Source organism: Squalius cephalus (genome assembly GCF_949319135.1).
Source record: "Squalius cephalus genome assembly, chromosome: 6".
NCBI lineage: Eukaryota > Metazoa > Chordata > Actinopteri > Cypriniformes > Leuciscidae > Squalius > Squalius cephalus.
This window is the reverse complement of record NC_137127.1, coordinates 18563696-18585495: the sequence shown is the minus strand read 5'-3', so window position 1 is coordinate 18585495 and position 21800 is coordinate 18563696. Positions and strand designations below refer to the sequence as shown.

Genomic DNA, 21800 nt, shown 5'->3' with positions numbered 1-21800 from the left:
CTCAATTGTTACCATCAGCGAGACACGCCAACATTACAGTGATTCGATTTTTTTCATTTCCAGTAGATCGCACAATAACTGATTTGTCCCCTTTCTTGGCAACAGTGACAGATGTTGGCATGTCAAAAAACACTGGTGTTTGGTCAGCATTCCCTATCTGATCCAGGGGGTATGAGTGAGTTTTCCTCAGTTTAAGCACATATCGCTGAAAGACAGCAACTTCTCCTCAAAGTCTGAGGGCAGGCGCTGGGCCAGACTTGTTCTACGATCATTCGTGTACACCACCCAGTGCTAGCTTTGAATTCATTTGTCGGTATGTTCAGCTCCTTGGCTATCTCCAGAGCCCTCAGCCGAATGATTTCTCTTGTGATTGGCATCGCATCATGACATTTTTCTATCACATATTCATAGATTCTATCATCAAGTTCTGCAAACTTGCCACTTTGAAGTCCATGGAAAGCTTTCCTTTGGCTGTTGGTATTTTTTAGTCGTTCTTTTTGTGCTCGCCACCTCCGAACGTTGCATTCTGTGACTCCAAATTTTTTGGCAGCTTTGCAATTATTAGATGATTCCATTCACGACCATAAGTTTAAAGTTGGCGTCATAACTGTTTCGAACGTGTTGGTTTATTTGACCAACTTTTGATGCGCTTTTTCTCAAGATGATTTCTTGACCTCTCCATGGCGGCACTTTACTGTTTATTTAATTCATAACACTGTCACTAATAATTAGCCTATTGTGTTGGCGCCCTCTACTGTTTCCCCCTGCTTTCTCCCTTTCCCCCCGTGATTTTGTCTATATTGCGAATATAAGACGACCCCCCATTTTTTAGCCTATTTTTAGGACAAAAACCTTGTATTATATTCGGGTATATACGGTATTTCAGTAAGACACTCACAGTAATAACGTATTAAGTATTTTGAACACCCTGTTGAAAATGTATACATCAATAATTATTCATACAGGTTATGATTCTGAGGAGCAAGCTAGTCCAAATAAACTGAGCACTGACCCATCTTTCTAGAGCAAGCATTTTGCGAAGCAGTCCTCGGTAAAACGACCTGTTGTTGGGCTGGTCAAGTTGTTCACGGGCAGACAACATACAACACAGGTAGGCATTATGCAAATGTTTCTTCTAGTGATGTAGAACCGTAAAGCAGTAGGATTCGAATGAAAAACGACTCGTGGTTCAGAGTCAATTCTTTCTTTTGGGAAAAATAACTATTTATCGTGCACTTTCGACATTACAACTTTGAAGAACATTTACATTCACAAACAGCTATACCAACCATAATGGGGCACTTTAAAATATATTCAAATTCAATAAAACACTGCAATATTTCACAATATTACTGTTTATACTGTGAGTTTAATTGGTGAGCATAAGACACTTCTTTAAAAACATTAAACAAATCTAATAGTATATATAAAATTTATTTTATTATGTATTTAGAGTATATAATGTTTAAAATGATATAGTTATTATAAAGTGTTACCATATTGTACCATATTTCACTGCAGTTCTTATGAAAAGGATATTTGATAAGGATTTGAGTAGATATCAGAAATAAATTTGGTTTTTACTCAGTAACAAGTTTCAGAATTCATACAAGGGGGCAAATAATTCTGACCAGCACTGTATACAATTTTTTAAACATTTTATTTTTGCACAATGCAGCATTTGAAAGCCCTTAACAATTAGTGACAGTTTCCAATAATAAAAAATAAGAATCTTATATTTGAACTAATATGTCTGGAAGTGTTATTCTAATAATCTGCACCAAATAATGGCTATTAATGGCTATAAAAGCCGTTTTATAGACTAACTATATAGCAACAGATCTAACTTTTACAGTATATCTTCTTATCCTTTATTTATATTACACTGAATAAAAAAAAAAAAAAGAAAATCCTTAATTTGAGTAACTGCAGTCCAGACAAGTCTTAGTCACTAAGCCTCCTCACCCTGATCTAATGGTGTAGTGCTCATATTTCTGAACTCTTCTTCAAGGCAGGCCAGAGCCAGGCAATCCTCCTCATCAGAGTCCTGGAGATCGAGGTGGTCCACAGTCTGGGCCTCCCTGATCTCCTGGGCGACACAAGACAGTGGCCGGTTTGACGGGTCAGGTCGATGAGGCTCGATGCTCAGGGGCCGAAAAGAGATGGGAGAACATCTGCTTTTGGTGCCTAAAATGAATAATAAGACATTGATGAGAATACAAGAAGACATGTAAGAGAAACAATAAGAAAATGGCTACTAACACACCCTCTGATTTGAGGAATCATTCATGTCTGTGGCCCAACCAGGGGTGAGTTTCCAGTACAATGACGTAACTTGCTGCTTAACTACCATAGTACGATGCATCATTGAAGAAATCAACTAGCTAGTCACGACTGTTTCCCGAAACCGGATTGTCTCAAATTTGTCGTTCAACCACTTTGTTTAATAGTGTAACGCTGGTGGTGGAGTAATAACTACTTTTAATGGATCTGTTGGAGATCTTATTAATGCTAGATGTTTTGCTATAAATTAGGGACATGGTATCTGAGAACTAATTCTCATTTTAGTTATTTTGCTTTATTTCCAAATTCAATCATAGGCTCGTTCTTCCGTACTAGAGCACGTACATACATGCGCACTCTTCAAAAACGGTGCTTTAAATCGCTTGACAAACTAAAAGACGTAAATGACATTGTATTTGAAATTGTATGTATTTGAAATAAAAGATAAAGATTGTACTGAATGTCAGCTTGCTTATTTTGCTCAAGGTAGGATTTATTGAGTCCACATGTCATGCAAACAAGAAACTATGCTTTAACCACAGCTATAGTTCCAACCACAGAACTTTGCGATGCTGTTTGCAAATGTTCATTGGAACTATAGTTTCGGTAATCACCGACTCATTGAACTATGCTGATAACGACGGAACTTGCATAGTTGGCTAACGATGCTTTCGGGAAACGCACCCCAGGATGAGTTACACATCGAAATTTAATAACTACAGTAATATATTCAGTAATCTGTCAATTCAGATTCCTAAACCCAAGTATGAGCAACAGTAATAATGATAGTTGTCTAGAAAATACCACATTTATTAGTATTTGCTAGACAAGTATCATTATTACTGTTGCTCATACTTGGGTTTAGGAATCTGAATTGACAGATTACTGAATATATTACTGTAGTTATTAAATTTCGATGTGTAACTCATCCTGGGGTGCGTTTCCCGAAAGCATCGTTAGCCAACTATGCAAGTTCCGCGAGAAAAAGAGAGATGTTAAAAGCAGAAAAGCAGACATGGGAAGACAGCGCTGGGATGGGCGGCTTAAGTTAACAGGGTTAGAATTATTTACTGTCTCATGCTGGCCTAATCAGCTTCAATCAAACAGAGCTTTAAATGCTCTTTGATCCAGCATATCACAACAAAAAATACCTTTCTCTCTTCTATGTGACTTTTTCCAATATATTCCCTAGCATCCTCTTGTCTTGGGTGATCTTTCACTTGCTGATAGTCCACTAAACAGTTTTACTGCTTAATATTTTTGTGGAAATCTTGATGCATAATTGTTTGATAAATAGAAAGTTCAGGAGAACAGCATTTATTTGAAATAGAAATCTTTTGTATTATTGTAAATGTTGTAAGACTTGAGAAATTATAAAATGCGGGGCTTTGGTTGAGGAACGACCACTCCCCGAGAAGACAAAAGATGTTTCAGGATATTAACATTTGAACTCTCTCTTGTGAAATTAGCATCACCATTCGAGACACAAGTCTCACCTCAGTAACATCCTAATCTACATATCTTCCCCTTGACCCCATCTTCTCCCATTCCTTCTCTCTCTCATGCTGAGATCACCAAAATTCACCCCAAAATCTATATGGTTTAATGTGAACAATTATCATACAACACTATACATGTCTGGTATAATTTTAAATGTCTCAGTGCGACTGGTACAAAGGTCTCATCTCCAAAGAAGTAAACCAAAAGGTAATAAAGTTTTTAAGAGTTTAGAGATATCTTACTTACAGAGGAGGGTGGGTCTTTCGTGAAAATAGCATCCTGCCCTCAAAAGGCGTAAACTCTGAAGATAGTGATTAATGCAAATTACCATTGTTAGCATAAGTTTAGGTTTCTTTCTTGGTCTGAGTATATAAAGCAATGTCTCAAGAGGCTCGAGGCGATAGCATCATGTATTTTTATTATGTCAGGTAGCAGATTAGTAATGGACTAACGTCCAGTTTTGAGATTTTAGAATATCGGCTAATATTTGGCACTAATTCAAGTGTACTTGGAATGTAAAGACAAAAAGGGAATTTCCGTAAGGACAGCAAAATTTTGCTCGACCAACCTAAATAGGGTGAGTCTTACCTCTGTTTAATGTAATGTTACTGTAGTTAAGTGTACATGGGAAACCATGGCATGACCAAACCAAAGCTACTATCAGAAGTAATATTGGTCAGCTTATATCTGTAGTAGGCTAGTGGCCATGACCTCTGACTGAAGTAAATGTTACTTTAATTCAAGTGTATACATATCCATGGGGGGCAATCCAAAAATATCTTTGATTGATTAAGCGTGAATGCGACCACCTAAGATATTAGCCAATTACCTCTGTTTAGTGACCAAAAACTTTTTTCTTTTTTTTTTGTGATAGTGAGCCTGCATAATATTAACAGCCGGTGCGAGGACCCAGTGTGACTTTGGCACCCGAATGAACGAGGATAATAAGAGTAAAGAGTCAAATAGAATAATCAAATGTGTTGCTGAACTATTATACTGTATAAATGACCAATAACTAATTGTCATTCTAACCTAAATTCGAGGTCGTTATAAATGGAGTCAGATAAAAGTTTAATTGGAATTAAATTACTTTGCCACGATGAAAAGACAGTAACACGCAGTAAACCTTCACCCGCTTTTCGGAAACTGTCGTTGGACCGATTGGGCAGGCCTTACAATGTCTTTGCTGTCACTTTTGATCAATTTAATGTGTTCTTGCTGAATAAAAGTATTCATTTCTTAAAAGAATGTTACTGATCCCAAACATTTGAATGGTAGTGTTGAAGTGAATAAGAATGATTAATTCACCTAAAAATATTTATTTAAAAACAGTAGTTCAGAACTAAAATACCCAGGTGAAATACTGTTGCAGGAGTGATTGTGTATTAACTGATATCGCTTCCCACGATTTGGACTCGGGAGCCAACGGCTTTGAGTGTCCCCCGATGCACAAGGCTCATTCTAGCGTGTCTAACCTGACACAAGTATACGAGACAAAAAAAGAATGAACGGGAGAGAGAGAAAGAGAAAAGCAGGCAAGAGAGCATGGACGGATATCTGACGCTTTGATTTGCACCAGCCGAAATCACAGCTGTCATGCTGTTAAACAGATTATTTTTCCCTCCTCTGCAGACCTGCGAGTGATGAGCTGAGAGACAGAGAGGAAGATATGTCGAGAGGTAGAGAAAGCAAGACTGATAAACCGAGCTAGCTAGCTGAGCTGATCTGAGTTGAGCTGAGAGATTGAGGAGCGTGCCGTTGGACGCATTCCCTGCACTCCCGTATGCGGCAACCCAGGGTAATCTCTTTATGAAACCTCAGCCGTGTGTGCTGGCACAGAAAGCTCAGGAATCAGCTCGGCTTTAATTACGGGCGCGAGCCAATAAATCACACCATTGCTGAGGGTTAGCGCGACTATTCTACAGCCATGTCATTGATGTCCCGTTGGCCGTAACGCCGTGTCCAAAGGGTTGGAGGACGTTCTCTGTAAATAATCGTTTAGTCACGGCAAAGATATAACATCAGACAGGCTCAACATTTTATAATCTGGACTAAGTCTGCACACAGAAGAAAAAGAAAGAGTAGAGCTGAAGGTTTTATTGTACTCAGACTGTTTTCTAGTGTATGACAAGGGCCTAGATGTGGTAAATAGACCATAGAAAGCGATTCATATGATTGATACCTTCCCTTGAAGAAATAGTTTACCAAATAAAATGAAAATTCTGTCTCATCATCATGTATTCCAAACCAGTTTGAGTTTGGAGCACACAAAAAAGAAATGTTCTTGCCCATTCAATAGAAGCAGACAGTGACCAGGGGCTTTCAAACTTAAAGCTGCAGTCCGTAGTTTTTTCCTCTTTGTCGCCATCTCTGTTCGAAATCTGCAATTGCAGTTATTCGCGGAATTATTAACTTTACGTGGGTTGTGCCTCGGCACGGCACAGCGCAGATGAATCCAATGTTTTGAGGAGTCAGTCACCACACCGGTGTGGATACTGTCAATCGGAATCACAGATTCTACTTTTTGGAAGTATGACCAGCATAAGAATTTTCACCGGAAAATGTCATCTGAACAAGTAAGTAACATCCACTTTTGTTCCGACCAACTAAGGGAAAAAAGCATTGCAGTAAATCGCGCCGATTAAATCTAACGATCGCTTATCATATCATGTCAAACCATGCAAATTATACTTTGTTCTCAAATTGTTAATGTTAACAACATCAGCATTGCGTGACTACATTTAATGGCCTTCCGATATTATCCTTGTTTTCGGATGGGCCCGGTTGCAGTCTCTTTTTTTCTGTAGCCACCCCAAAGTCCGAAGTCTTTTGCGTTTTACAACGGGTGAATCTACAGTTGTCACTGGTGATTGTCGTTTGAACCTTTCTGGATCCGCCATCAAATTGATAAGTTTAATTATATCAAGTGCTGTGAGAAAAGGCTATAAATCTCCACCTCTAACATCCTCACACGCAATATAGCCTACTAGCCGAGACACCTTTATGTGTACAGATGTGACGTAATGACGCAAAGACATGCTCGAATTTCCCACGGAAATCCACCAGTGCCACTGGAATTAAAAACATTATTACAAGCTTACCGTTTTGAATCGAGCTAAGGCAAGCAGATAGTTTTGAACACTGACTGGTTATGAACTTGCTCAAAAATTTATTTTGGATCATTTTTAACCCAAAAAAGTTACGGACTGCAGCTTTAAAACAGGATGAAAAAGCACCATAAAAGTAGTTTGTGCATTATATTATTATTAGAGATTCATTGAAAATCTTGCACTTAAATCTCATTTGGGATTCCACTTCTTCAAACTTTGGGTTCTGTAGTAAGATTTGTATTTATTTATTTTTAAAGAAATTAATTTACCAAGGATTAATTAAATTGATCAAATGTGACATAAAAAATATATATTTTTTCTATTTCAGATTTCTATTTCAAATTAATGCTGTTCTTTTGAACTTTCTGTTCATCAAAGAATCCTGAAAAAATGTATCATGGTTTCCACAAAAAATATCAAGTCACAGAATAAAGTTGTTCTTCGCAGCCCCTTTTTCATTCACATCAAATTAAATCTCTACACACGTCTATTGTTGTAGAAGTAATGAAGACTATTTACCTGAGAAGCACAGCCTCTGTGATGACATTCTGCTATGGCATGGTGTGAATGCACGAGGGGTGCAACTGATGGGTCCACCGTTCACCAGCGCAGTGACTAGCCCCTCATCTGCATGATGCTGTAGACTGCTGCTGGATCTCCAGGACCCCTGCCCTGCAACTACAGTACCAAGAAAATGATACAAGAAAACAAACAATGAGATCTCCACACAGCAAGACAAGATTCATCATGTACTGCAGTCTTGAAGGTGAGCAACGATCAGAACATACAGTTTACTAGAAGGCCAATGTGTTACTGTACATCACAACTCTAAATGTTCACCCTGAATGTGTAACCTTCAACATCAGAAGGAAAGAGGACCACATTCAAACAAACACAAAAATGGAAAGGATTTTTGTGCCAGCAAATATCAGTTGGCCCTTCTTTTGCAAAACTCACACACACACACACACACACACACCGTTTGTGTGCACGGTAACGTAACAGTGGTTTTTCCAAATTTTTAATTGTTCAGGTTGGGCGCCAGACATTTTAATTAAAATTACAATTTTCTGTTAACCACCCTTACGGGAAGAAGAAAGAAACAGAAATGTCCATTCACATTTTATAGCAACAACAACAATAACAAATAAATAAATAAATATTTCAGTCTCTTAATGACCAGAAACACGCCCTCAGAAATGAGCAAACGAAAAGATTCTTTACAAATGAAATACTGGCGCATTTGCACACAGGCCATCAAGGTTCAACAGTAGGCCTTTTAAAAATAATAACAAAAAGGGGTCCAAAAATCGTCCCAAAACATGAGTAAATATATAATGAAAACGAAATTAAAGACGCAAGAAAAAGTACCTTCACGACACGCTGAAACAACGGCCTCGTTTTCCCCTTACTTTTCCAGACGCTGCTTCCAAACTTCCCGACCAGGCTCTCGCTTCCGCTTCTCTACTTCCTCTTTTCTTTTCCTCTCAATCACCCAAACCCCACCTCTTTTCGTTACCATATTTAGTTTTTCGTTTGTACAAATTCTATTAACTATGCAAATAGGCTTTTTTTGTTTGTTTTTTTTTGTTCGGTAACACTTTAGAATACTGTCCCGTTATTAATGAATAACTACACAGGAACAAGAGAATAATGCATTATTAACATTCTAGTAACTACTATTAACTAATCTCTGTTTCTCGAATTGGTAGTAATAGTGCTCAGTTGAATAAGGTAGTTCACTATAAGCTAATCAGTAACTACTATTTTTTCATACCTCCCAAAGGACTACGTAGAAGAGAGATGAGAGTAATGTACGATGTATAATTGATTCTAAAGTAAAGATCATGGTAACCCACTAGTAATGACTCAAATATAACCAAATCCTTCAGAAAGTAAATTACTAATTATTTGGTTTGCTTTTTTTATTTGCAATGCTTTTGAGGTTTTTGTAAGGTTTTGGGTAGTAATGACTCAAGTGTTACTACTTCCTTTTTAGAGGGACTAATCTAGCTTGGGATTAAAGGACACAATAGGACACTCCTTGTGAGCTTCTAACCATCAACCTATTGGTTACCACCTTGAGCTTTAGCTGGAAAACCACATGGGCCAACACACACCCAACAGCCTGACTGCAGACAGTGACTGTTTGAAGGTTAAACATGTCTGCCTTCTATTGCCATCTTAAACGCCTGCTGTAATTAAGCCTTTTTCCGAGTGACTGGCCAGTGCTCCTGTCAGTGTACGTCAGGGATTACAGATGCACAGACAGGCCGATAAAAACGACTGGACTGTGACAGAGAAGAAGAAAAAAAGATGAGAAAAGGAAAAGACTTTGCTGGAAAATGATGAAGACACTTATCAGCCAATGAAAACAGAGATGACAGAGACAGAACTGAAACAGGGACTTATTAGTCCTCTGTTTTCATTAACCTTGAAGCTCAATAAACCAAACATATGCTTCATTTTTTACAGTATATTAGATAAAAACTGTCTTTCGCATATTTATATTCACCCTACCCAAAACAAATACATCATTTGTTCTCTAATAATTGAGATAAGACATTTGGAATGTGGCTCTTATGTGGTTCCAACAATAATATATCACCACACTTATACAAACCACAGCCATCTCTCTTAACAGTGCATTCTGTGCAGCGAGTGTTATTTAGATACCTAATTATTCCATACTTAGATGGATTGGCCATTGAAGAGAGCTGCTAGCTTAAAGATGAGTATAAAATATGCCTCTTTTTTATACATTCATTATTTCCTGGAATTATCCTTTAGCTCCTCAGTTAATGTGCTACCTTGGCGAAGCCATTAGCCCGACAGTAAACACTAATATTTCTCTTTAAACAGCTTAATTTAAAGGCTTTATTTGGTAAGGATAATATTAATATGCAAATTAGCCCCATCTCCACTCACTCATGTGTATGCGCGTGTTAAACAACTTCTGTAGGACGTGAAAATGATAACTGCGTCGGGCTGAAACTAGCAAAAAACACTTGCGTCACGCTTGGCGCTGCATTACACTGGGTGTATGATAGGCCCCCTAGTATTCGATTAGTAAGTATTATTTTAGAATCATGATTTGGAGTGTGTACACTACTGTTCAAAAGCTTTTTCTTTCTTTGAAAGAAATTATTTTATTCAGCAAGGAGGTATTCAATTAATGAGTAATTCAACTTCAGCATCACATGAATAAATTACTTTTTTAAATATATTAAAATAGAAAAAAGTTATATTTCACAATATTGCTGTTGTTATTGCATTTTTTGCTCAAATAATGCCTTGGTTAGCATAAGAGACTTACTTTACCGGCCCCAAACTTTTGAACATTAGTGCATATTTTTAAGATTGCATCTGATCCATTATGAAGGTTTAGACTTCTGTGTGAAGTTGTTAATCACTGGTCTGTGTCAGATCATGGGGTATCTTAACTCAAGAGAGCGCTGTCATTATGAAAATTCATATTCAGTGTACTTGTGCTCCTGTGAAAAAGGAGATAATATGCTGTGAATTATGTGCTGTTATCACAGTAAAACTTGACTATACTGAACCTTACTGAAGTGAATGATTTGTGTCTCTACGAATGCTAGTAAGAGTAGAGGCATCTTGACCCAACCGTCTCAGGTGTGCTGCACACAAAAATATCAAGAGCTTCTGCAAAATGGGAAGCTCCAAGCTGATTGACTGACTTTATATAATTTCACATGTTAAAAGGGCTGTATCTTGCATTCTAATCCTCAGTAATATTTTGTTTTGTTTAGCCAGAACAGAGCCTTTGTTTTGTTTCTGTACATACCGAGAGAAATCTCCATGTAGTTCTGCTCTTCTCTAGGGTTTTGAGCTGGAGCTGGACTGTGTTGCAGGACTCCAGGGTACAGCCCCAGCGTGAGGAACCCTTCAAGATCTTGGTACTGCCCCGACTGGATTTGCTGTCGCTGGGATACAGAATGGAAGGAAGAAAAGAGAAGAAAAATAGTCAGAAAGTCATTACTCATAAATGGGTCAATGGTGTGGCAATTACTTATTTGCAGACCTATTAATGTATTCAGAAATGTATAAAAATGCAATTCATACAGACAATGACTTGAATACTTGAAATGTTTTCAATTTCTGCATAAAAATTAATTTAATATTTCTGTGAGGCTTAAAGTAAAAAAAAAAATCTGGATGGTAATCACTGCGTGATCCCCCTGTTGTCAATAATTTTATCCCTTAAAACTCATATTTGATCAACAAAATTACATATTTAAACGTTTTTCCCTGTGAATTTTTTTTTCTTAATGCCTTAAAATAGCTTGAATGTAACTCCACCCCCTTGTTTCATTTAGTATACTGTACGTAGACCCATGAATATGCAAATTAGCCCCGCCTCCACTCACACCAGCTCAGAGCTTCACTAGGTCAATTTGTAGTAAACGCTGCAAAATGGTATCGCTCTTTACAATGTCGGACAAATCGCGGTAATTAATATGATTAGCCTTTTGCTTGACTACGTTATCAAACAGCTAATAATGTGTAAATATTACACAAACCATGTTCCTGTTCATCTCAGTCCGCCTTCTAAAAATCAGCATACTTAGAAACGCTTTGAACATCATAGAACGTCAGTGGAGAAAGGCATATAGTTCATCATAACATCATAATATACATCATATACATAATTCACCAGCTATACTGCTAAATTTACCGTTAGGTTACGTATGTTACCCTCATTCCCTGAAGGAGGGAACGGAGATGTCATGTCGGATGACCGACAAATAGGAATCTCGCAAGAGAGGCCAATCTACTTAGAGTGTAACTAAGGGTACGTTTACCAGACAACAATATGCTTAAAAAGGAGAAGTTTTTCCTTTGAGTTTTCTGCATACAGACAACATCACTGTCAAAACATTAACATGGATCCGTGAAAACAACTAAAAACGCTGTATTCTGCTGCCAGGCCATTAGATAACGATGAAACACTATAGACTGAACACATAATACGCATGTGCATGATGTCATCGTCTTCAGAGATTCACGTTTTTGTTGTTAACATGGAGACCATTTTCAAAAACTTGCACTTTGAAACCCGTTTTCCAAATTTTGCGATTTCAGGTAAACGTACGGGCAAAACGCATTTACAGTTTTAAGTTTTTAGTTGAAAACGGTGCTGTGAAAACAGCCCCTAAAACAAGCCAATGCACATTGACATGCGATAATAGCATCAGCTGCGCTGCATTGCGACACATACAGGATAATGAGCAGCAGGTGCAACGCATTCTTTAGGTTTTCGCTGAGGAGCCGAGCCGGTGACCTGGCTGCCCCAGTGGGGCACAGCAAATGTGGTGACGGGACGTGACGTCTCCGTTCCCTACTTCAGGGAACGAGGGTTACATACGTAACCGAGACGTTCCCTTTCAGTCAGTCACTCTCGACGTCACGTCGGCTGAACGATGAATGGGAATCCCTTACCAAAGCGACACAGCTGCTGACCCCATCCAGTGTCCTACGTAAACTTCCTACTCCCTCTGGGAGTTACATGAAGATTACATGAAGAAATTGTGGCAACATCTCCAAGACACTTGAAGAAACGTACCTCCAAAGCTACAGTACTATGAAACGTTTTAGGCACGTGTGTAAAAATGCAGCAAAGTGATGATGCTTTTAAAAATAATGCCAGGAACAGATTTATCAATTTACTTCTATTAACTAAATCAAATCAATATTTGTTGTGACCTTTGCGTATAAAACAGCCTTTGTCCTAGGTACACTTGTGCATAGTTTTTCAGGTAGATTTGCAAAGCTTTAAGTTTTCAGTTTGTGTGTATATATATATATATATATATATATATATATATATATATATATATATACACACACACAAACTGATGTAGCATATGGACAAACTCACGATGACTTGTCATTTTAAGATTCAGAAATGCTTTTAACCATCAACCTCATAAATGTAAATCACAGCTTAGTGCCGATGAGTCTGAATCAAATTGCCCCTTTGACACGTTTGTGGCCGAGTGGAAGTTTAACAGAACCACCTCCAAACACCTCTCTGTGAGCTTCAAACAGATTGTAATCAATTCAAACCCCCTCTCTCTGCAAGCAAGAAATCCAGATGGCTCGAAGAGACCCCTGTGAGATGCCAAATACACACACACAAACATTCTGTGCATTTAACTCAGAATATAAGTGATTCAAAAGTGTATATGATGTATTCCTGTATGCATGTATGATTAGCCCCTTTTATTAGCCTAGTTGTGTTAGTTGAACTCTAAGTACCTATTTTAAAGAATAAGAATGTATCTCTATGTTTGTATCTTTCAGATATACCAATCTTGGTACCTAAGTAAACCTCTCGGTGTGCCGAAGCTAAATATATGTAGTAGGTCATGATAAAATGTATTATACTGTCTTTACCATCATTTGGAGTAGAAATGACAAATCCTAACACCGTCATAAACCATGCAAATTAGGCCGTCAAGAGGAGACAAAGAAACTCTTTCCCGCTCAAAATTTCTTAATCCGATTGGTCTAACTACCCAAAAGAAGGTTGGGCTTCGAACTCCTTAAAGAAGGATGCACACACCATGTTTCTTGCTTCTTGTGTTCTTAGTTTTTGTTTGGTCTTGTCTTGTCTTTGCTTTGTCTTCTCTTTAAGTTTATCCGCTCTCCGTTTTGTTTTGTTTTACTTTTGCTTCTTAGCTTTTTGTATTAGTCGTATCTCCGGCTCCTTGCCTTGTTTTAGTCTCGTGTTCACTCATCTCTACCTACCAGCGAAACGGACTTTAAACTAAGTTTCTGGCAACTCTTACAAGTAAACCGTTTGAACTTCCCGCGAACTACACGAGCTCCGGAAGAACCGAAAGAACGCGTCCAACTAACGGACACACCGAGAACAGACACTCACACACACGCATTCCTGCTCAGCGACAAAGATCAATGCAAGTATTCTTTTGTTACCGAGATTTAAATGCGTTAAGGTTATCTGCCCCTGCTTAAGGTGATTTTGATTCTTTGCTGGTTCTCAAAGGTTCATTGTTTGTGATATGTTTGCCATTCTGTAATCTGCTCTTTCTTTCTTTATTTACTTTCATTATACTATTCATATATGTATTCTTTGTTAGATGTAGTTGTATGTTTATAGTTTCATTTATTAAAAACCCATTATACGCTTGATTGTCTCTGTTTGCTGCTCATAGAACAAAGCCTCTTAAATGTGTGATCTTAGCTACAAGCTTTATAAAGTGTGATCAGCCTACAAGTTAATAATCTTGTAAAACAAGAAAGTTATTCCTCATGGCCAGAGGAATAGCCTTTCTTGAGAGTTTAAGAAGAATCCTCCTTGAGAGTCGATAAGAAAATTGCATGATTTGTTTGGCGGACGAACGATTTATTCGATGTGACAATAATTTCGTAGGCATTCACAAATTTGATCTATAGCCCATCTGTATATTCATAATTGATTGTAATTCGTTGTGGTTAATTATCTATATATAGAGATACAAATATACGGCTATGAATCCCCTTTTTGGGCGATTTAAAATGTGTAGGTAATATGGCTCATAACCAGTATGATTAATTATTAATGATTAATTATTGATTATTAATTATACATTCCCCTCATTTTGAGCTGATTTCGTTACACTGAAAACTGAAAGAAAATGTTTTTATTGAGTCCCAGTCGGTGTCCTTTAAACGGAAAATGAGGTAGTGGAGAAAAGAATCAGCGGGTGGTAGTTAAGAACAAATTTTCTGATCTTCAGACAAAAGAGCAGCGATAAAGCCACTTTCTGATCAGATATTTAATTTCAGGTGTTTACTATAATGCATTTTTCCTTGCTCTCTCTTTCTTTTACACCATTAAACTCTGATAGTCCATTTGCGGCAGACTTGATGGCTCTGTTTCCTCTCGTCCCTCATCAACTGAGTGCATATGAGAGTAGTCGGTGCTTTTTCTTGCTATTATCTCTCACACAGCTTGCAATTAAATTACACAGGAGTAATATCTAATTGATTGAGTCTTTGGTATCCGATAGTTTCCAGCAAAACTATTCGATATGAACAACAGAATTATTTGTGTAGTTCTCATACTCTCTCTCTATAAAGGCCAATTTGCACTGCATCTGACAGACGTACAAAGATGTACATGAGACTTCATAAGAGACTTCTTTAAAAACAAAAAAACAAAAATTATCTTACCAACCACAACCTTTTGTAGTCTTTTAACTGTTTTAAATAGTTTTGAAGGTAACCTGTTACAAGTAACTTTGGTTCACCTGTGAAAATCCTGCAACCAGAACTGGCTCTGTGTTGTCGTGTTCTGTCTTTGAGAGGCTTGGGAAAGAGAAATGAGGGTCTGTTGGAGGGGTCATGGTGGAACACGGAGTGGAAACGTTGTTCTTTTGTTCTTCTGAATCTGTGATTTGTTTCAGTTCTTCATCAGATGAGTCTTCCTCATTGGGCATCAGGCAGTCATCTTCACCTGTCATTTCCTCTTCTGAATCTGAGCAGTGACAAATAGTGAGAGAGGAGAAACCATGAGGACAGGAGGAGACAGAGAAGAGACGTTCCAGCAGGAGGCCGGCAGTGAGGATGCAAACATGCGCCCTTATCTAATGCTCGCAGCGAGCCGCCTGGACATGGTCTAGCAGAGCTTGTGTGTTTCTCTTCCCTGCTTCCCGTCTCCTGCCTCCTGCATTAATAATGCTTATCCTACACAGCTTGAAGTTTCCATCACTCTGCTAGTGAGCAAATACCGCAGAAACAACCGCTGTGTGAATGAAGGGTGATGTCTACAACTGGTGTTTTCTCATAATCATTACTCTCTGATGCAGATGTACTGAACCCCAAGGGATCCTGGAAATCAGGTTCTTGTCATTTATAAAGAATTTTTCAATGTTTATTGAATATTTGATTCGGCTTGGTCAACCATGCATTTAACTTTAAAATATTTTATACAATAAAGTATCTGAGTTCCTTCAAAGATGTGCTAGTTTCATGTCTCTCTTATCACGCCATGCTCTCCTTATTCTTAGCAACTGAACACAAGCTTTTAAAACAACTTTTAAACTACGTTAAAACATCTCATGCTAGCATCAAAGTTTTTCTTGATTAACTTTTTTGATCTAGTTACTGAATTTGAAATAATTTATCAAATAATTTATTATACAGTGGTGTCATTTATCCTATTTCTGCAGCCAGCATTTTATAAAAGCAATAAACCAGATGTTTGTTACAGTGATTTTGCAATAGTTAAAGAGTAAAGGCCTTCACATTCTGTCTAAAAATACCTTGCAAACCTGGAAAAAATCATTGGAGCAAGCAGATTCAAAAGCTTATTGCTTTTAAAAGTATTTAAATCACTAATAATTACATAGGAAAACATTCTTCATTGCTCACAAACACATTTGCATGAGAATTATAAACAGTGGCTAAAGCACAAGAAAAACTAAACTGCAGTTAGACACTGCCATTTTCAATGTTGTCAACTTTAATAAAAATCTACCAGTAGAAGTTATACTAACCTGACATGCTCAGCTGCAGGGAGAGCACTGTAGTTTTGGGTGACCTTCGTGAGCCCTTTAACCATTTGGAGGGCAGGGTTGAATGGTGCCCATCAGTATGAGAGGATTCAACCCCTGGTGCAGAGGACCTAATGGACTCATGGACACACATAGTAGGTGTACCACTATCTGAGACTAAAGCAAACTGTGATGATTCTTGAAGTAATTGCCTTAATGAAGGAATTGCAGTAATTGGGGAAGTGATGGCGCTTTCTGGAGACAGTTGAGTTAATTTCATTTCAGAATCTGGTGTTAAAACAGCAGGTCTAGATTGGATTGGGTTGACTGGAGAGGATACAGGTCTAGACCTTGGGGAAGGAGAGTCTGGAGGTTTTGGACTTTGTTTAGGGATGAGAATAAATGCAGGAGAATGACATTGAGAAGACCTGGCAGATGGTACTCCAGGAGGAGAGGGGCTGACAATGGAAATATTGTCCTCAAAGTTTGGAAAAGTTTGATTCAATTCGGTTTTTGGAAGTGAATGAGATGACGTTGGTAGTAGCTCTAAGGGTTTGTCCAGTTGTGCTGTAGAAAACCTTGTCTGTGGGCTTGGTTTTGGAGAGTCACTCAGTTTCACTTTCTGGCCTCCTCTTCGTGAAATCGACAGAAATGGTTCTGAGGTAGTCGAAAGGTGCTGTGATCTCTGAAGCCTCATTTGAAGTGGAGAATAGCTTTCTGATCTTTGCAATGATGACGTAAATTTTTCAGTCTCTTGTGACAACGGCCACATTTCATGAGAAGAATACATATTTATCTCAGAATTACTTTCCCAGAACAATCCTTTGGTCATCGAGGAGAACGATGGTGTGGAAGTCAAAACTGAACATCCAAATTCTCCTCGTCCAGATAAATCTTCATTTTCAACAGCCACAAACCTTTTGGAAGAAAAACAGGCATTCATATATAGCACCTAACTAGTATGAAACCTACTGCCACAGTTAGCAGCCTTATTTTAAGTCTAGTTGTGGCTGATACAAATGTCAACATGACACTGTATTTGTGTTAGCTCTGATTTAAGAAAAAACAACTTCTTCAATTATATTCTTGCTTCAAGACGACACTCCTACTGTGATCTTTTCTGTCGTTTCCTTTCAAAAAGTCGCAGTTTTTCACCTTGATCTTTTGTTTCTTACATTTTACTCTTATTTCCCTGCTTGACTCCAAAGGATCTGAACGTTACAGCATCTACATCCATCTGGAAAAATTAAAGCAACAACAACAAAAAAATGACACAGGAGAAATGGAAAAGACAAAATGAAGTTTATGGAAACAGCAATGAGGAGTCATTCGCTGGCCATCGTCTAGCAGTCCATTACAAAGACTGGGGTTGTGGAGGTCATAATTACCTCATCTAACTCTACGATGCTTAAACAGGATTCTGCAGGGCTGTCCATTTTCCTAGCATCCTCAGCGAGACCAATTGCGAAGAGAGAGTTCAAGTATTTGTGCAACTCCATCCGCTCTGCTGCAAATCAGAGGCAGTAAAACAGATTTATGTTCAAATAAATTAAATCAGTTCAATAATCAGAATGGCCTTATTGCTGTAAATGTGTGTATTTATTCATAATACAGAGTGACAGATAACCAGCTAAGAACACATGACTTTGTGAAGATTCATGAACCAGTTTTCAATGGGGGAGTAGGGCAGGACTTGATTTTATTAATCAGGACTTGAGTGGATAGTGTAAAATAGGCATTTCATATCAGAATATCTATCATTGTTTACTATTACTGCAGAAAACTATTACATTAACTTTTAAATGTTACATTTCTGCATTATATTGGAGTCTATTTGAGTATTATGTCTATGCCCTGTGAAACTTTTCCCTATATCTTTTCTGAATAAATACCCAATCTGTACGGAATTCATATTACTTACAGAAAAAGTAATTGTTTTCATAGTATTTCTTCAAAATACACTGCCATTCAAAGGTTTGGAATCAGTAAGATGACATTTAGAAAAAAATCAAATAAAAAACAATTATTTTAAACTGTAATAATATTTCACAATATTACTATTTTTACTGTAAAAAAAATGGTGTATAAATACTGTAAAAAAATACAAATAAATGCAGCCTTGGTGAGCATAAGAGACTTCTTTCAAAAACATTAGAAAATTGTACTGATTTTAAACGTATAATCAACTGTCCACCTTTGAGGGGAAAAAATAGGGGAAAAAATATTAGAAACCAATTACTTAATGATCTTCTCAAAATTCTTGCCATATATTATAAACTGCATATTATATTGCAGTCAGAAAAATGTCACATTACAGAAGTGAAATGCTTTGCAAATGTCATTTTATGTCTTTAAATGTAGAGTGCGTCAAGACAAGCTATCAGCAGATTGAACAGGTGACCGGCTATTCAAACCCAAATCAGACGAATGCCCATAAAAACGCCTTTGCATTTGAAAAAGTGAAAAGTGACTGAAAAGTGTTTTGGGTCGTGAGCATCGGGGATGTGGGCTTCAGAAAAGATGCGTCAAGCTCGGGCTGGTGCAGATGAAGAGAGACGGCGCTCATCACCGGGGCTGTTTGGGAAAAGCTGAAGGTGGTCAGATCTTTGACAGCTGTGATCAACTGGCCTCCCAGCAGCACCTAGAAACTTCTCTCAATCAGCTGTCGGAGTGCTCTGTCAGATGATCGCCCTCCCTCCAGTGTAATAAGAGCTGTGTGATTACCCTTCAGGGACACAGTGATGGATCCGAGCTGCCGGCTGTGAGAAGAGAGCTGCCCTCCGCACTGACTCTCACAGCTCATTTCTCCAACTTTTTGGAGAGAGTGCAGTTATATGGGTCTTTGTGAATCGAACCTGCTGGCATGTGCATGACCAGTAACCCACTACTCATCACTCTTCATCCAAACCAGATACGATACGATACGACACGACATGTTTCCAGCGACAAATTGCATATATAGTTTTTAAACACAATTGCACAATTAACCATTATTATGTGCTTGCCAGGAAAAAAGAAAAAAAAAAGTGTGTGTGATGAAACGGGTCACACCTGTCAGTTGTCGGCTCAGTTCATCCGTCTCTGCAGGTGGAGGTGAGGGTGGTTCTGGCCGGCGTTGGACGACAGACCGGGGCTGAAATTCTTCGATTTGTCCTCTGAGGGAAAGAAAATAATGCTGTTCCCAGTAAATCACACTCAGAAATTTTAAGATAATTAATCAGTCTCCCTTTCCTCAACGGTGCAACTATAAATAAACAACATTTCAGCGCAGCACAGCACTTTATTAATAGCTTTATGCACCTCTGAAAAAAATTTCGCCAGTAGGGAAAAATAATATCAACCAATAATGCAATAGCCTGACATGTTTCACTTCTTTTCAATTTCCATGATCAAATCCATTCCTGATGTATAAAATCAAGCCCAGCCCTACATTATTTTAGGAATATGTACAACTACACATTTTGAAAAACAGCTAGTTGGCAGGCTCTCTGGTTAAAGGGGTGGTTGAATATGATTTCACTTTTCTAACTTTAGTGCGTGTAGTATTGCTGTTTGAGCATATACAACATCTGCAAAGTTACAACGCTCAAAGTTCAAAGCAAAGGGAGATATTTTATTTTAAAGAAATTGCTTTTTAAGGACCACAACAAACAGCTGGTAGGGACTACACGACATTCCTCCCGGGTTAGTGACATAACAAACCCTAAAATTGACATAAACCCCGCCCCTGGGAACGCGATTTATAGATTATCAAGACAGAATATGCTAATCAATGACTAGAAGATAACTACACATAAGCTACATAAATTCATCAACTAACCATTCAGAAATGTTGTCTACATGTTGTCACTTCGTTTTGAGTCTCTCCATCTTTCTGACTTCGGTTTGAACATAAAAGGCTAAAAGTCAGTGTATACATACATGCATCTAGTCATAGTTGGGGGCGTGGCGAGGGTGGAGTCGGCGTGGGGGAAAACACTGCGAACATCGTGTGTATTTGAATGACAAAAATGTCTTATTGCGAGTCATTGACGCCTGCCGACCGGCAACGGTACATTGCAAAATTAACTGCAATAGGTTATGATTGCCCTTATTTAATTAAAAACTGGGTCAATGACCCAACCAAATGGCCGGAGGTATCGTTTCCAGACATATTTTGTTATCTGGTTGAATCTCCAGGTAAAACATCGTGGTAGCTGTAGCGGTAACATTAGCCTATAACTCAATCAACTTTCGTATAATGTTGCATACTATAACTCCATAAAACCTTGTCACTTAACAATTGTACGTATCTCCAAACTATTAATCCTTTTGTACAACGGTGATCAGTAGTACGAAGTTGCCGAGGGACTGTGCTGACAATTATCCCTAACTCACAGACTGCAGTCTGTATTGAGTGTAGATCTCGAGCTACTCCATAGGTTAGCGATTGGCCTATCAAGCGAGCCTTCAGCTGATAACGCTAATGTGAATGAGACATCCCTTATGAAAAACAACTATAGGAATACTATAGTATTTTGGGACAAAATATTATAGTAATCCTATAGGAATACTATAGTATTTTGGGATACTATAGAAATCTTATAGGATTACTATAGTTCTTTTTCGTAAGGGATGTAGACAAATCTGGCTAATACGAGTTTAACACCCACTACTATATCACACAGGGATCTAATCACACAGTAATCTCAAAAAAGAAAGCTCAAAAGCCATTTTGTCCTCCTTTCCGGTTCTGTGTGTTTCACGAGTTCACATCTACATATAATTATTATGGTAAAGGTTATGCGTATTTGGGGTGCTGTCCGGGTGGAGGGCTCCGAGCTCGGAATTTCTGCCCGAACCCAGAGTACTCCCCCCGTTGGTAAGAGTAGATGGAACTAGAAGTGAGGAGATGGAACTAAAAGTGAGGAGATGGGGTGGAGGTGGGATGCTGAATAAACTGTCAAGGAACAGAGGTGGGTTCTGCTGTTATTTATATTGTCCTGAGTTGATTACTGATTGATCTCCACTTGTGCTAATTGGGTTAATTATCTGCACCTGCTCCTCCCGAACCTTGTTAATAAAACATAATTTATTAGGAAGGATGTAGAACTTCAATTCATAATTTGTTTGTTTATTGGCGGTACAGAAAACGACACAGCAACTCTTCGGCATGATTGTCCCGTGTATTTCAATGAGCGCCAAGGCAATGTTTTCCCTCACGGGCTAAATTCACATCACGTGACGGGGCGTTCCCGGGGGCGTTCCCAGACCAACCGTCTGTATCTATGTCTGTGTGAGATAAAAGGACACAAGCTCTTGAAGCTCCCCCCTCTGTGCCGGGAGCAGCAGCTCATTTGCTTTTAAAGGAACAGACACAAAAACGGTGTATTTTTGCTCACCC

The 21800-nt window shown here is 38.3% G+C and overlaps 1 protein-coding gene across 2 annotated transcripts in view; it reads right to left on the bottom strand.

The window, feature by feature from the left end:
• Positions 1–1667: 1667 nt before the first annotated feature.
• zbbx (zinc finger, B-box domain containing) overlaps positions 1668–21800 on the bottom strand; it is a 40557-nt gene continuing 20424 nt past the window's right edge. Inside the window, exons 11-18 of one of the 2 annotated variants that reach the window (XM_079875138.1) lie at positions 19469–19572; positions 17806–17924; positions 17593–17654; positions 16421–17334; positions 15173–15399; positions 10702–10840; positions 7413–7571; positions 1668–2187 (exon numbers count right to left, since the gene is read on the bottom strand). In XM_079875138.1, the coding sequence (XP_079731264.1) occupies positions 1952–2187; positions 7413–7571; positions 10702–10840; positions 15173–15399; positions 16421–17334; positions 17593–17654; positions 17806–17924; positions 19469–19572 (1960 nt within the window). In that variant the 3' untranslated portion in view covers positions 1668–1951. The remainder of the gene's footprint in view (positions 2188–7412; positions 7572–10701; positions 10841–15172; positions 15400–16420; positions 17335–17592; positions 17655–17805; positions 17925–19468; positions 19573–21800) is intronic. The other variant, XM_079875139.1, reaches the window with a different exon arrangement.